This window comes from Salmo salar, chromosome ssa03 (assembly GCF_905237065.1).
Source record: "Salmo salar chromosome ssa03, Ssal_v3.1, whole genome shotgun sequence".
In the NCBI taxonomy this organism is placed as follows: Eukaryota; Metazoa; Chordata; class Actinopteri; order Salmoniformes; family Salmonidae; genus Salmo; species Salmo salar.
In genome coordinates, this window is record NC_059444.1 from 93,891,529 (window position 1) to 93,908,119 (window position 16,591).

At 46.7% G+C, this 16,591-nt stretch overlaps 1 protein-coding gene across 3 annotated transcripts in view; it reads left to right on the plus strand.

The window, feature by feature from the left end:
- The window catches only part of LOC106596322 (periplakin), a 61,156-nt gene extending 44,790 nt beyond the window's left edge, over positions 1-16,366 (plus strand). For all 3 annotated transcript variants that reach the window (XM_045715828.1, XM_045715829.1, XM_045715830.1), the window contains 11 exons: positions 1,315-1,466; positions 2,867-2,970; positions 6,016-6,173; positions 6,416-6,594; positions 6,792-6,930; positions 7,191-7,384; positions 10,550-10,700; positions 12,092-12,175; positions 12,313-12,429; positions 12,926-13,018; positions 13,165-16,366. In XM_045715828.1, the coding sequence (XP_045571784.1) occupies positions 1,315-1,466; positions 2,867-2,970; positions 6,016-6,173; positions 6,416-6,594; positions 6,792-6,930; positions 7,191-7,384; positions 10,550-10,700; positions 12,092-12,175; positions 12,313-12,429; positions 12,926-13,018; positions 13,165-15,831 (4,038 nt within the window). In that variant the 3' untranslated portion in view covers positions 15,832-16,366. The remainder of the gene's footprint in view (positions 1-1,314; positions 1,467-2,866; positions 2,971-6,015; positions 6,174-6,415; positions 6,595-6,791; positions 6,931-7,190; positions 7,385-10,549; positions 10,701-12,091; positions 12,176-12,312; positions 12,430-12,925; positions 13,019-13,164) is intronic.
- Positions 16,367-16,591: the final 225 nt, after the last annotated feature.

The following is a 16,591-nucleotide window of genomic DNA, read 5'->3' on the forward strand; positions in this document are numbered from 1 at the left end:
TCTCTCCTCCTTTTCCCCTCTCTCTCCTCCTTTTCCCCTCTCTCTCCTCCTTTTCCCCTCTCTCTCCTCCTTTTCCCTCTCTCTCCTCCTTTTCCCTCTCTCTCCTCCTTTTCCCCTCTCTCTCCTCCTTTCCGTCTCTCTTTCCTCTCCTCCCTCCCTGCTTTACCCCCCTGTCTCTGTCTCCAGTCATTCTGTAATCCCTATGTGTGGTATGTTTTTCTGTTATCATGACTAAGCACGATCTGACTGCACCACATCTCTCTCTCCGCTGGTTCCTCCTCCTCTCATCCTCCTTCACTCTCACTCCTTTCATTCCAGTCCCTTGACTGTGGTGTTGTGTTGTAATGTATTTAAATCCTTTAAGAGGCCTGTGCTCTCTGCATCTTATTTAAGCCTTTGGTGGATCAGCCACAGGCTGAGGGGGGTTTTAGGAGTGGATTTTATGAGCTGGAGAGTGAGGGAAGGGGTGTGTGTGGCGCAGTCGAGAGCTCTTAAGATTTAGGAACTGGATCAAACAGTGAGGGAAGGGGTGTGTGTGTGTGTGTGTGTGTGGCGCAGTCGAGAGCTCTTAAGATTTAGGAACCGGATCAAACAGTGAGGGAAGGGGTGTGTGTGGCGCAGTCGAGAGCTCTTAGGATTTAGGTACTGGATCAAACAGTGAGGGAAGGGGTGTGTGTGTGGCGCAGTCGAGAGCTCTTAAGATTTAGAAACCGGATCAAACAGTGAGGGAAGGGGTGTGTGTGTGTGTGTGTGTGTGTGTGTGGCTCAGTTGAGAGCTCTTAAGATTTAGGAACCGGATCAAACAGTGAGGGAAGGGGTGTGTGTGTGGCGCAGTCGAGAGCTCTTAAGATTTAGGTACTGGATCAAACAGTGAGGGAAGGGGTGTGTGTGTGTGTGTGTGTGTGTGGCGCAGTCGAGAGCTCTTAAGATTTAGGAACCGGATCAAACAGTGAGGGAAGGGGTGTGTGTGTGGCGCAGTCGAGAGCTCTTAAGATTTAGAAACCGGATCAAACAGTGAGGGAAGGGGTGTGTGTGGCGCAGTCGAGAGCTCTTAAGATTTAGGTACTGGATCAAACAGTGAGGGGAAACGCAGTGTTGTGTTTAGATTTTTCCCCATGTGACCTGACCGGTAAAAACAGTGAACTCTAATTTACTAACTAGGGCTTAGTGTTTCCCTGGTCAGGTCATGTGGTCAGGAAAAGCTAAGGGCCTTATCCAAAGTGGTTCAGTGAGTGAACCTCTGTTTGTGTTCTGGTTCTTCCATACCAGATCAGTGAGTGAAACTATGTGTAATGTTGTGGTTGTCCATCCCAGGGTCAGATCCTGCGTGGAGAGAGGTACACCCTCCTGAGTAACAAGGGGCCCAAGTGGGAGGTGAAGGACGCGGCCGGGCGTAAACTGACGGCTCCAGGGGCCTGCTTCATGGTCCCCCCCACAGACCCAGAGTCTGTCGCCCTCTCCAACAGGTAAGTGTGTGTGTTATGGGGGTAGGGTGGAGAGGTGGAGAGGTGTGTGTGTGTTACGGGGGTAGGGTGGAGAGTGGTGTGTGTGTATTGTGTGTGTGTGTGTGTGTGTGTGTGTGTGTGTGTGTGTGTGTGTGTGTGTGTGTGTGTGTGTGTGTGTGTGTGTGTGTGTGTGTGTGTGTGTTATGGGGGTAGGGTGGAGAGGTGTGTGTGTGTGTGTGTGTGTGTGTGTGTGTGTGTTATGGGGGTAGGGTGGAGAGGTGTGTGTGTGTTATGGGGGTAGGGTGGAGAGGTGTGTGTGTGTGTGTTATGGGGGTAGGGTGGAGAGGTGTTTGTGTGTTATGGGGGTAGGGGTGGAGAGATGTGTGTGTGTGTGTGTTATGGGGGTAGGGTGGAGAGGTGTGTGTGTGTGTTATGGGGGTAGGGTGGAGAGGTGTGTGTGTGTGTGTTATGGGGGTAGGGGTGGAGAGGTGTGTGTGTGTGTGTTATGGGGGTATGGTGGAGAGGTGTGTGTGTGTTATGGGGGTAGGGTGGAGAGGTGTGTGTGTGTGTTATGGGGGTAGGGTGGAGAGGTGTGTGTGTTATGGGGGTAGGGTGGAGAGGTGTGTATGTGTGTTATGGGGGTAGGGTGGAGAGGTGTGTGTATGTGTGTTATGGGGGTATGGTGGAGAGGTGTGTATGTGTGTTATGGGGGTAGGGTGGAGAAGTGTGTGTATGTGTGTTATGGGGGTATGGTGGAGAGGTGTGTGTGTTATGGGGGTAGGGTGGAGAGGTGTGTGTATGTGTGTTATGGGGGTAGGGTGGAGAGGTGTGTGTATGTGTGTTATGGGGTGGGCGGGGTGCATGTGTCTGTCTACTGTGTGCCTGTGATTGTGTTGCTTCCAGAGACGGTGTACTTGTACACTGTGTAACAGGGTCAGTTGTTTCCAGAGACGGTGTACTTGTACACTGTGTAACAGGGTCTGTTGTCTCCAGAGACGGTGTACTTGTACACTGTGTAACAGGGTCTGTTGTTTCCCGAGACGGTGTACTTGTACACTGTGTAACAGGGTCTGTTGTCTCCAGAGACGGTGTACTTGTACACTGTGTAACAGGGTCAGTTGTCTCCAGAGACGGTGTACTTGTACACTGTGTAACAGGGTCAGTTGTCTCCAGAGATGGTGTACTTGTACACTGTGTAACAGGGTCAGTTGTCTCCAGAGACGGTGTACTTGTACACTGTGTAACAGGGTCTGTTGGTTCCTTGTACACTGTGTGACAGGGTCTGTTGTTTCCAGAGACGGTGTACTTGTACACTGTGTAACAGGGTCTGTTGGTTCCTTGTACACTGTGTGACAGGGTCTGTTGTTTCCAGAGACGGTGTACTTGTACACTGTGTAACAGGGTCTGTTGTGTGTTTCCAGTCTGGCCAGTCAGCAGAAGGGTATTAAGATGAAGGTGTCTGGCAGTAAGACTACCCTGGTCAAACGCCTGGAGGAACTGAAGAAAGACGGCTCCGCTGGCTCTGGTAGGTACTGTTATGTCATGGTATGTCATGGTATGTCATGGTATGTCATGGTATGTCATGTTATGTCATGTTATGTGCCTGTCTCAACCTCTGAATGCTCGGCTATGAAAAGCCAACTGACATTTTACTCCTGAGGTGCTGAGCTGTTGACCCTCTATAACAGGGCTCTCCAGCCTTTTCTATCATGAGATGCTTTAAAAAAATGAAACATCTAGCAAGCAACTCTTTTTTAATGTATTTATAGCTTTTAAATAGGCACATTCTTCTCTTCTCCTCTACCCGGCAACTCTTCCCCGGGTCCTTGCTGTACAAAATATGTCAATATACCTGGTAAAATAATGGTTAATAACCAGTATTCAACACGACAGCCCCATAAAATCATCTTTAGTATTTTCCAGATTTGTTTTCTTCTCCTGGTTTTGACTCGGTTTCTTACTCTCAATAGTACAATTGTTCACAGAGAAACAGCAAATGGATGTTCTGAGTCCATGTCCGTGTTCTGAGTCCATGTCCGTGTTCTGAGTCCATGTCCGTGTTCTGAGTCCATGTCCGTGTTCTGAGTCCATGTCCGTGCTTAAATCACATCAGAATACCTTTTCCTTCAGACCTAAACATAACGCTTTTTGAGTGGAATTCCCCTTTAATTGCGCCTCAAGCCAGAGAGAGATGTGTTGCTCTAGGGATGTTTCTGTCGGCCTACTGCAGCTCGTGTCATGGCAGAGTTTGATGTAAATAATCATGACAGTTCTGTCAGGTAAGCCTACTTTACAGTTAACATTTAATTAACAAGGTTATTGGGGAAAGTCTTTCTGTCCATGCCGCTCTGACATTGCTCGACCATATATTTATATATTCTTAATTCCATTCCTTTACTTAGATGTGTGTGTATTGGGTATATGTTGTGAAATGGTTAGATAATACTTGTTAGATATTACTGCACTGTTGGAGATAGAAGCTCAAGCATTTCACTACACCCACAATAACATCTGCTAAACACCTGTATGTGACCAATAACATCTGATTTTAAGATAGCGATGCTAATGATAACTAACTGGCTACATGGATTGATAAACAAACACGCAGACCAGACAGACAGACGGGTAATATTGCTGGAAATGTATTGGCAGATATTGTGTTCAGGTTAGGCTGTTCAGGTTGGCAGATATTGTGTTCGGGTTAGGATTTTGAAGCCAGGTGTAGCTAACTAGGGGTGGGTGAATGTCAATGTATCTTTGATTGGGTGGCAGCCTGGAGTTTTATGTTTATGACAGTTTGCGAAGGAACACATGAAAAAAAATGCATGTCTTATTTAACCTTTTTATTTAACTAGGCAAGTCAGTTAAGAACAAATTCTTATTTACAATGACGGCCTTACCCCGGCCAAACCCTAACCGAGACGACGCTGGGCCAATTGTGCGCCGCCCTATGGGATCCCCCAATCACGGCTGGTTGTGATACAGCCTAGAATCGAACCAGGGTCTGTAGTGACGCCTCTTGCACTGAGATGCAGGTCCTTAGACCGCTGCGCCACTCAGGATTCCAGCTACATGGCGAGCTACTCATAGGTAGGCTGTGAGCTACTGGTAGATCTCCATCCACCTATTGGAGAGCCCTGATCTATAACCACTGTGATTATTATTTCACCCTGCTGGTCATCTATGATCATCTGAACATCTTCAAGAACCATCTGGCCTTAATGGCTGTATACTCCTTATAATCACCACCCAGCACAACCAGAAAGAGGACTGGTCAACCCCTCAGAGCCTGGTTCCTCTCTACCCAGTACAACCAGAAAGAGGACTGGTCAGCCCCTCAGAGCCTGGTTCCTCTCTACCCAGTACAACCAGAAAGAGGACTGGTCAACCCCTCAGAGCCTGGTTCCTCTCTACCCAGCACAACCAGAAAGAGGACTGGTCAGCCCCTCAGAGCCTGGTTCCTCTCTACCCAGTACAACCAGAAAGAGGACTGGTCAGCCCCTCAGAGCCTGGTTCCTCTCTACCCAGTACAACCAGAAAGAGGACTGGTCAACCCCTCAGAGCCTGGTTCCTCTCTACCCAGTACAACCAGAAAGAGGACTGGTCAGCCCCTCAGAGCCTGGTTCCTCTCTACCCAGTACAACCAGAAAGAGGACTGGTCAACCCCTCAGAGCCTGGTTCCTCTCTACCCAGTACAACCAGAAAGAGGACTGGTCAGCCCCTCAGAGCCTGGTTCCTCTCTACCCAGTACAACCAGAAAGAGGACTGGTCAGCCCCTCAGAGCCTGGTTCCTCTCTACCCAGCACAACCAGAAAGAGGACTGGTCAGCCCCTCAGAGCCTGGTTCCTCTCTACCCAGTACAACCAGAAAGAGGACTGGTCAGCCCCTCAGAGCCTGGTTCCTCTCTACCCAGTACAACCAGAAAGAGGACTGGTCAGCCCCTCAGAGCCTGGTTCCTCTCTACCCAGTACAACCAGAAAGAGGACTGGTCAGCCCCTCAGAGCCTGGTTCCTCTCTACCCAGTACAACCAGAAAGAGGACTGGTCAACCCCTCAGAGCCTGGTTCCTCTCTACCCAGTACAACCAGAAAGAGGACTGGTCAGCCCCTCAGAGCCTGGTTCCTCTCTAGGTTTCTTCCTAGGTTCCTGCCCTTTCTAGGAAGGTGTTTCTAGCCACCGTGTTTCTACAGCTACAGAGTTTCTGTATAAGCACTTTGTGACATCTACTGGTGTAAAAAGCACTTTATAAATAAATGTGATTGATTGGTTGGCATGTCATGTCATCATCATATTACTACTGGAGTTAATCACTAGAACTGCAGCTTAAAACAAAACATAAAACATGTAGTGATTTGTAGGCCAGTGTGATTGTCTGATTGTGAATGTGATGTTATGTTGAGTGTCTGGTTCTATATTCTGTGTGTGTGTGTGTGTGTGTGTGTTGTCGTATCTGATTTGGTGTGTGTGTGTGATTGATTGTGTATGGATGTTGTGATTGTTGAGTCTGGTTGTATATGATTTGTTGTGTGTGTTATTTTGGTGTGTGATTGATTGATTGATGAACATTGTAGACAAGGAGGAGCAGCAGTGTCGCCAGCTGATGGCCGGTCTGGACAAGGTGACCAGTGATCTGGACAAACAGGAGAAGGCCATCTACTCTCGAGTGCGCCCCCCGCTGGAGCAGACCAGGCCACTGCAGGACAGCGCTGACCGTCTGCAGGACGTCAAGGTAGTTCATCGTTTTTCTCCTTTCTCTGCACAGAGGGTGTGGAGCGGTAGAGATGCTTTTCCTCCTCTACTCTTCTCCTGTCCTATTTAGACTAGAATCCTTTCGATACAGTTTTCAAACCCATTTAATCCTACCAAAGAAAGTCTTGAGACAGTTTTTTTATGCTTATCGAGGAAGTACTATTAGTTAGTTCCAGGAAGTGTACACTTTTGTTTTATGCTTATCCCATATTCTTCCACCAGGACATTGCGGCCGTGGTTCGTAAGATCGAGCCGGAGAAGTCATCCAAGGTGAGGGAGGCTGAGAAGTTCCTGACCTCTAACCCTAAATGTGCCAGCGCCCCTCAGCTGAACGGCAAGGTGAACGAGGCCAACAACAAATACGACAAGATCAACCTGCTGCTCAAGTGCTCCGAGGACAAGTGAGTAGCTTTTCTACTTGACTTGTTAGTAGAGATGGTAGTAGTTACACAAAACTCAGGACCAGTTCTACTTTATGAGAGAGTTTTCCTGTTTCACTAGGATGACTAACCTGTAGGCTACTATGACACTATTTAAACACATTTTAAATGTCATTTTAATCAAATGTAATTTAATCATATCATGTGTTTGTTTACAGGCTTCAGAATTCCAACCGCCTGGAGAACTCCCTTCAAAATGGGAAATCTTTATTGTCCAGCTACGAGAACAAGTTGGTCAGGGAGGAAGTCGCCCCAGCAGACATCTCATCTCTGGAGAAGACACAGCGTCAACTGGCTGTAAGATGGCTGCCCTCTGATCGCTCATTTATTCTCATCAGGATTCATGTTTAGATCCAAATAGATCATCTCCACAAAGGAAATGTATTGTACTTTTACAGTTCAGATACCAAAGGCAAAAGCATATTTTCTAATGACATACAGTACAAATATATGATGAGCTGGAAGATCTGAGCCACACACTCATATCTCAAGTTTGTCCTGGTTGGGGCAGAACTTCCCCCAGACACACAATTCAACCTCACTTCCTCTCCTGACAGGATATTGCATCAGAGCTGAAGACCAAGAGGTCCGCGGTGACGGAGACGGAGGCTAACCTGCGTGCGGCCAAAGGCAGCTGTGACACCATGGCAACCAAGCTGCAGGAGCACTGCCCCGACATCGAGAGGCAGGAGGGCGAGGTCCGGAAACTTAACAAACGCTACGACAACCTCAACAGGCAGATCGACTCCAGGTAAAGGGACTGACACAACTTTGACTTCAAATAAATTATCAAATCAAATGTTCTTGGTTGGGTACACATATTTAGCAGATGTTATCGTGGGTGTAGTGAAACGTTTGTGTTCCTAGCTCCAACAGTGCAGTAGTAACAATACATGTAAATCTACAAAATACAAATGACAGGAATATAGAAATATTAGAACAAGACTGTCAGACTCTGGAATATAAACATCTATGTTGATGATTGTGTGTATAGACATAGAGTTTATGAATAGAAACGGTGTGTACAGCAGTAGTTATATAGGATGGTGTGTATAGACAGTATATGAATAGAAACGGTGTGTACAGCAGTAGTTATATAGGATGGTGTGTATAAACATTATAGACAGTATATGAATAGAAACGGTGTGTACAGCAGTAGTTATATAGGATGGTGTGTATAGACAGTATATGAATAGAAACGGTGTGTACAGCAGTAGTTATATAGGATGGTGTGTATAGACAGTATATGAATAGAAACGGTGTGTACAGCAGTAGTTATATAGGATGGTGTGTATAGACAGTATATGAATAGAAACGGTGTGTACAGCAGTAGTTATATAGAATTGCCTTGACTAGAATACAGTATATAGACATGAAGTAGGTAAAACAGTATGTAAACGTTATTAAAGTGACCAGTGTTCAATGACTATGTACTGTACATAAGGCAGCAGTCTCTAAGGTGCATTTGAACCCTGTGGCTGCGTTCCGATTTTCTACCCTTCTCCAGAACTCAAAATCATTGGATTGGTACAAGTATGACTGGAGGGCGTTCCCATTTCCAACATATTTCTTACACCAGTCCAATCATTTTAAATACATAAAGGGAAGTGTACAAGTGCACACTTCGGGAGAAGGTAGAGAATTGGAATGTAACCTTTGACATCCATAAATTATAATTGTGAAGTTAGAGGACTGATTGAGCGTTCGTCGCCCTTTACTACTGGTAAAAAAAAAGGTTGAAGCCAAGAACAAGAATCATCGTAGCCAGACCTGTATTGTGATTTTACGTGTTACATTCGCATTGTGGTGTGTTACGTTCACGTTGTGGTGTGTTACGTTCGCGTTGTGGTGTGTTACGTTCGCGTTGTGGTGTGTTACTTTCGCGTTGTGGTGTGTTACTGTTACGTTCACGTTGTGGTGTGTTACTGTTACGTTCACGTTGTGGTGTGTTACGTTCACGTTGTGGTGTGTTACGTTCACGTTGTGGTGTGTTACTGTTACGTTCGCGTTGTGGTGTGTTACGTTTGCGTTGTGGTGTGTTACATTCACGTTGTGGTGTGTTACTGTTACGTTCACGTTGTGGTGTGTTACTGTTACGTTCACGTTGTGGTGTGTTACGTTCACGTTGTGGTGTGTTACGGTCCCTTTGTGGTGTGTTACTGTTACGTTCGCGTTGTGGTGTGTTACGTTCGCGTTGTGGTGTGTTACGTTCGCGTTGTGGTGTGTTACTTTCGCGTTGTGGTGTGTTACTGTTACGTTCACGTTGTGGTGTGTTACTGTTACGTTCACGTTGTGGTGTGTTACGTTCACGTTGTGGTGTGTTACGTTCACGTTGTGGTGTGTTACTGTTACGTTCGCGTTGTGGTGTGTTACGTTTGCGTTGTGGTGTGTTACATTCACGTTGTGGTGTGTTACGTTCACGTTGTGGTGTGTTACTGTTACGTTCGCGTTGTGGTATGTTACGTTCGCGTTGTGGTGTGTTACGTTCACGTTGTGGTGTGTTACGTTCACGTTGTGGTGTGTTACGTTCACATTGTGGTGTGTTACTGTTACGTTCGCGTTGTGGTGTGTTACGTTCACGTTGTGGTGTGTTACGTTCACGTTGTGGTGTGTTACGTTCGTGTTGTGGTGTGTTACGTTCTCGTTGTGGTGTGTTACTGTTACGTTCACGTTGTGGTGTGTTACTGTTACGTTCACGTTGCGTTGTGTTACTGTTACGTTCACGTTGTGGTGTGTTACGTTCACGTTGTGGTGTGTTACGTTCACGTTGTGGTGTGTTACGTTCACGTTGTGGTGTGTTACGTTCACGTTGCGTTGTGTTACTGTTACGTTCACGTTGCGTTGTGTTACTGTTACGTTCACGTTGCGTTGTGTTACTGTTACGTTCACGTTGTGTTACTGTTACGTTCACGTTGTGGTGTGTTACGTTCACGTTGTGGTGTGTTAAGTTCACGTTGAGGTGTGTTACTGTTACGTTCACGTTGTGGTGTGTTACTGTTATGTTCGCGTTGTGGTGTGTTACGTTCGCGTTGTGGTGTGTTACGTTCACGTTGTGGTGTGTTACGTTCACGTTGTGGTGTGTTACTGTTACGTTCGCGTTGTGGTGTGTTACGTTCGCGTTGTGGTGTGTTACTGTTACGTTCACGTTGTGTGTTACTGTTACGTTCACGTTGTGGTGTGTTACGTTCACGTTGTGGTGTGGTGTGTTACATTCGCGTTGTGGTGTGTTACGTTCGCGTTGTGGTGTGTTACGTTCACGTTGTGGTGTGTTACGTTCACGTTGTGGTGTGTTACTGTTACGTTCACGTTGCGTTGTGTTACTGTTACGTTCACGTTGTGTTACTGTTACGTTCACGTTGTGGTATGTTACGTTCGCGTTGTGGTGTGTTACGTTCACGTTGTGGTGTGTTACGTTCACGTTGTGGTGTGTTACGTTCACGTTGTGGTGTGTTACGTTCGCGTTGTGGTGTGTTACGTTCGCGTTGTGGTGTGTTACGTTCGCGTTGTGGTGTGTTACTGTTACGTTCACGTTGTGTTGTGGTGTGTTACGTTCACATTGTGGTGTGTTACATTCGCGTTGTGGTGTGTTACGTTCGCCTTGTGGTGTGTTACATTCGCGTTGTGGTGTGTTACGTTCGCGTTGTGGTGTGTTACGTTCACGTTGTGGTGTGTTACTGTTACGTTCACGTTGTGGTGTGTTACGTTCACGTTGTGGTGTGTTACGTTCACATTGCGGTGTGTTACTGTTACGTTCACGTTGCGGTGTGTTACGTTCACGTTGTGGTGTGTTACTTTCACGTTGAGGTGTGTTACGTTCACGTTGTGGTGTGTTACGTTCACGTTGTGGTGTGGGTGTGTTACGTTCATTTTGTGTTGTGGGTGTGTTACGTTCATTTTGTGTTGTGGTGTGTTACAGAACTCAGAGCCTGCAGAGGGCTAAGACGTCGTACAGCAACTACCGCAGTGACTACGACAACCTGAACAACTGGCTGTCCCGCGTGCCAAACTATGAGCCAACTGAGAAAGACAACCTCAGTCAGGTGGAAACCAAGCTGGAAAAACAGAAGGTAGGTGGCTGGTTTCTGATTGTCCCACTAATGGTTAATATTAGGATTGGGGGAGGTAAGCTGAGTTAGATCTGTACCTAGGGGAAACTGATTTTAGATCTGTACCTAGGAGAGACTGATTTTAGATCTGTACCTAGGGGAGACTGATTTTAGATCTGTACCTAGGGGAGACTGATATTAGATCTGTACCTAGGGGAGACTGATTTTAGATCTGTACCTAGGGGAGACTGATTTTAGATCTGTACCTAGGGGAAACTGATTTTAGATCTGTACCTAGGGGAGACTGATTTTAGATCTGTACCTAGGGGAGACTGATTTTAGATCTGTACCTAGGGGAAACTGATTTTAGATCTGTACCTAGGGGAAACTGATTTTAGATCTGTACCTAGGGAAAACTTCACCCCAGCACGGTTGAGGATAGTCAGGTGTTCACAATCCTGTCCTGAGCTCAAAAAATATTTTCTGCTGAGAGGTTCCAGTCAGTTTTCTAGTTGTAATGGAAAGAGTACTATTTTGATCCAAAGCATTAGACTAATCTTTTATTCTACCTCTAGTCAAAGTCCTCTACCTCTAATGGTCCCGTTATGTTTCTATACGTCTAGTCAAAGTCCTCAACCTCTAATGGTCCTGTTATGGTTCTATACCTCTAGTCAAAGTCCTCAACCTCTAATGGTCCTGTTATGGTTCTATACCTCTAGTCAAAGTCCTCAACCTCTAATGGTCCTGTTATGTTTCTATACCTCTAGTCAAAGTCCTCAACCTCTAATGGTCCTGTTATGTTTCTATACCTCTAGTCAAAGTCCTCTACCTCTAATGGTCCCGTTATGTTTCTATACCTCTAGTCAAAGTCCTCAACCTCTAATGGTCCTGTTATGTTTCTATACCTCTAGTCAAAGTCCTCTACCTCTAATGGTCCTGTTATGTTTCTATACCTCTAGTCAAAGTCCTCAACCTCTAATGGTCCTGTTATGTTTCTATACCTCTAGTCAAAGTCCTCTACCTCTAATGGTCCTGTTATGTTTCTATACCTCTAGTCAAAGTCCTCTACCTCTAATGGTCCTGTTATGTTTCTATACCTCTAGTCAAAGTCCTCAACCTCTAATGGTCCTGTTATGTTTCTATACCTCTAGTCAAAGTCCTCTACCTCTAATGGTCCCGTTATGTTTCTATACCTCTAGTCAAAGTCCTCAACCTCTAATGGTCCTGTTATGTTTCTATACCTCTAGTCAAAGTCCTCTACCTCTAATGGTCCTGTTATGTTTCTATACCTCTAGTCAAAGTCCTCAACCTCTAATGGTCCTGTTGTTTCTATACCTCTAGTCAAAGTCCTCTACCTCTACTGGTCCTGTCCTGTTTTTTGGTCTAAAATGTTGATTTCTGTGTTGTCACAGAACCTGCTCTCCGACATTAAAAAGAAGGAGTCTGAGTTGAACAACGTATCGAAAAATGCCCAACTTTACCAGCAAGCCGTCAAGGTAGGGGAATGAACACTGATCGACACATCAGTTGTGATTACCTACGGCTAGGAGAAATGTATACGATTTGATGTAACTCTTTCTCTAATTTTTCTTCCTCTCAATGAATAATTGATTTGACTAATTTGTGTTTGCAGGACTATGAGAATGACACTGAGAAGTTCAAGTCAATTCTGGACCTTGAAGATGGGCTGGTCCCTCAGACCTACAAGAGAAGCAGACTGGAGTCCCCTGCACTCAGGGTCAAGGAAGAGGTAAGGAAGACTGCAGCTGTGGCCCAAATGGAACCCATTTCCCTATTTAGTGCGCTACTTTTGGACTCTGGTCATAAGGCCCAGGTCAAAAGTAGTGCACTGTATAGGGAATAGGGTGCATGGGCCCTGGTCAAAAGTAGTCCACTGATATGGAATATTGTGTAATTTGAGAGTCAGCCCTTGACAATTACCTCAATGCATATTACACGTTGTAATGTGATACCTTTTGATACATTTTCAGGAAGTCTTTTGAACGACATCTTCTAATGAACATTCTGAAAAACAAATCTAATCAAATGTTATGTCACATGCGCCGAATACAGGTGTAGACCTCACAGTGAAATGCTTACTTACAAGCCCTTAACCAACAATGCAGTTAAGAAAAATGAGTGTGAAGTAAAAAATAAAGATATAAATGATTAAAGAGCAGCAGTAAAATAACAGTAGCAAATGATGCCCCTGGTTCCATACGTTTTCTTAATCTCCTTGTTTACAGGAATCTGCCATTGAAGCTAAATTCACCGAAGTGAATGCAGTTAACAAGCAAAGGATGGCAAATCTGCAGTTTGCGCAAGGCCTTATGAATCAGGTGAGATACTCCTGAATGTTCAACAATCAATGTTGCACATCTTTATATAGATCCAAAATAGAATTTAAATGTCACATCATTCTAAATAAACATCATTGCCATTACTTCTAAAAAAATAACCCCAGCCTCCTCTCCCTCTCTCTCAGCAATCAGACGTGATCGTTGCAAACAATGTCCAGCAAGTGAAATCTGCCGCTCCCGGAGAAGAAGCCTGGAGGATCGAGAGTCAACTGAAAGACGAGATCCAGAGGAGGGAGCAGCTGGAGAAGGATCTAGAGAAAATCCAGACGGACATCTACATGTTGGAGGGCCAGAAGCCGGAGGACACCATCGTCAAGAAGGAGATCATCAAGAAGGTTCCAGATCCTACTCTGGACGACGAGGTCCACAATGTCCGTCAGAAACTATCAGATGAAACCCGGGTCACCCGGGTCATGGACAACGAGCTGGAGGCGCTGAGGCTGAAGCTGCGCCGCATCGAAACAGAGATCAAAGAAGGAGCACAGCAGTACACCGTGAAGGAGGTCCTGCGTATCGAGAGGGACCGTGGCCAGGAGGAGGAGGTGAGGAGGCTCAGGGAGGAGCTGGAAGAGCTGAGGAGGAAGAAGACCATCAAGGACAATGAGGTGATCCAGATCACCAAGCAGGTGACGCTCCTGGCACAGCAGAAGTCCAAGGAGCAGGAGGTGATCACAGAGGAGGAGGTGATTAAAGTGCAAAACGACCCGCAACTGGAGAACGAGTACCGCATCCTCTTGGACAGGAAGCAGAAGGAGCAGGAGGCCAGGAAGCAACTTGAGGACGAGCTGCGCTTCCTCCAGGACAAGCTCCGCAGGCTGGAGAAGGAGAAGTCCATGGCTGAGGAGAAGATCTCCATCAAGGAGGTGCTGAAGGTAGAGAAGGATATGGCCTTCGAGAGGGAGGTAGAGAATCTCAGGATGCAACACGAGAATGAGAAGGCCAAGCACCGGTCTTCCCAAAGGGAGCGCGCCGACCTCCAGAGGAAGATCTCCAGCCTAGAGGAGGAAAGGTCAAGGGTCATAGTTCAGGAGAAGGTGAGGGAGATCGTCAGGCCCGACCCCAAGGCTGAGGCTGAAGTGGCCAACCTACGCATGGAACTGGTGGAGCACCAGAGGAGGTACAGAGACGCCGACCAGCAGCTGAAGTCCCACCAGGACGAGCTGAAGATGCTGAGAAACAGAGGTCCGCAGATCGAGATCAAGGAGATCATCAAGGAAGTCATCAAGTACAAGACAGACCCGCAGACCGAGAGGGAGCTGGAGAAACTCCGCAACGAGATTGTGGACAAGACGCACCAGACGGAGAAGTCAGAGATGGAGATCAGGCAGCTGAGGGACGAGATTCAGCGGTGGAAGGACACCAAGCCCCAGGTGCAAATTAAAGAGGTGGTTAATGAGGTGCTGGAGTACAAAGAAAACCCCAAGACCAAGGAGGAGATTGAGATTCTGAAGAGGAAGCTGGCGGACGAGCAGAAGAAACGCCTGGACCTGGAGAGGGAGCGATCAGCTAATGAGGAGAAGATCCGGCTAAGGAAGATCGACCTGTCCCAGGTCAGGGAGAAGGTGGTGCAGCAGGAGGTGGTTAAGATGGAGGAGGACCCATTACTGAGGTCAGAGTGCAGCACCTTCATACAGAACATCAACAATGAACAAAGGCAGAGGGAGACCCTGAAAGAGGAGCTCTACCAACTTCAGAAGCAGAAGGCCAACCTGGACGCACAGCTGGAGGAGCTGGAGCGAGAACGCCGAGCTAGGCGTGATGCAGAGCTGGAGATCCAGAGGCTGAGGGTCAGGCTGAACGAGATGGAGATCAGGGACAAGGAGAACAGGGAGAGGGTCACAGTGAAACAGATGGTGGTTCTCCAGCAGGACCCCCAGCAAGAGAAAGAGCACTCCATCCTCAAGCTGCAGGTGGAAGAGGAGAGACACAAGCGCACCCTGCTGGAGAAGGAGCTGAACGTCCTGCTCCAGCAGCAGGTCACCCTGGAGAGGATGGTGGTGAAGGAGAAGGTGGTGCGCACCGAGACCATCCAGGTAGAGAAAGACCCGGAGGCTGAGCTGGAGATCGAGACGATGACGAGGACGCTGGAACAGGAGAAGAGGAGGAGGCTCGAGCTGGACCAGGAGCTGGGCAGCCTCAAGTCCCGCCTGTCCGACATGGAGTTCACCAACACCAAGTCGTCCAAGGAGCTGGACTACATCCGCGACGAGAGCAGTCGCCTCCAGCAGGAGAACCAGAGGCTACAGAATGACATCCGCAGGCTACAGTCCGAGATCCAGATCACCTCCACGGAGACCCGGAGCATCTCCAACTCGGCCCCCATGGAGAGCGGGAAGAACCTAGAGCTGAGGTTAGACTCACTGCAGAGGGAGCTGGCCGAACTCAGGGCCATCACCAGCCAGAAGGATGAGGAGATCGAGAAGCTACAGAAGAGCCTGTCGGCTATCCAGATCAAGAGGGAGCAGAGGGAGAGCCACCTGAGGAGATCCATCGTGGTCATTGACCCCGACTCGGGTAAGGAGATGAGGCCGGAGGAGGCCTACAAGCTGGGGCTGATCGACTGGAAGATGTTTGTGAACCTCCAGAGCCAGGAGTGCGACTGGGAGGAGATCAGTGTCAAGGGCCCCAAGGGGGAGTCCTCTGTTCTCCACGACAGGAAGTCTGGGAAGAGGTTCTCCATTGAAGACGCCCTGAGGGCTGGGAACATCACCAACCGCCAGCTGCAGCAGTACCATGACAAGGAGATCACCATCCAGGAGTTCGGAGTCATGGTGTCGGGAAAGACCAAATGAAAAATAAACATCTGAACAAACTACTTTTTTAACGGTCTATGTTTCTGACTACCATGAGTTTGAAATGTGTGCCGTTTCTTGATTTTGGATTTCACTAGATTTGAATCTTCCAAAATGTTTTAATTCTGACGTTCTTGATCTAACATTAAACAATATGTTCGTTTTATATGTATACTTCCTCCTCTCTGTCTCTCTCTCTCTCTACATTGCACTGTTATATTTATTTTCAAACGCATAATACACTATAAATACACAAACTGGTGTTTATAGCCAGTCAAATGGTTGTAGAAGTGTTTTCTGTCTGTCCCTGGAATAAGCTTGTTAAACTACTTACACTGGGTACAGGGTTAGAGGTAGTACTTTAAATATCTGTATTTTGTTTTGAACATGGGATTGAATTTACATACACAAGGATATGAATGGATATTGGTAATATCGGTCTGTGGTATGCTACTGTAAAACGGTCTGGTCTCTCAGTTGTCCTGTTTTACATGTCTTACATAAGAAATAAAACAGTCAAATGGTAAAGGGTAAACTTGTTGTGTGTTTCTTTAAAAAGTAGGCCAGTTTTAAACACAAATAGATTTACAAAGATATATTGCTTATAGATAAGCGTGATAAGTCAACTTTAGGCATATGTTCCATACATGAAGCTTGTATTTATTGAAAGAAATATAACTGTACAGCTTTTCTTGAAAACCACCGTATTCCTGCTAATCTCAAGGACAGATCTGGTCATTGAACCAGTCAGTTACCCTCT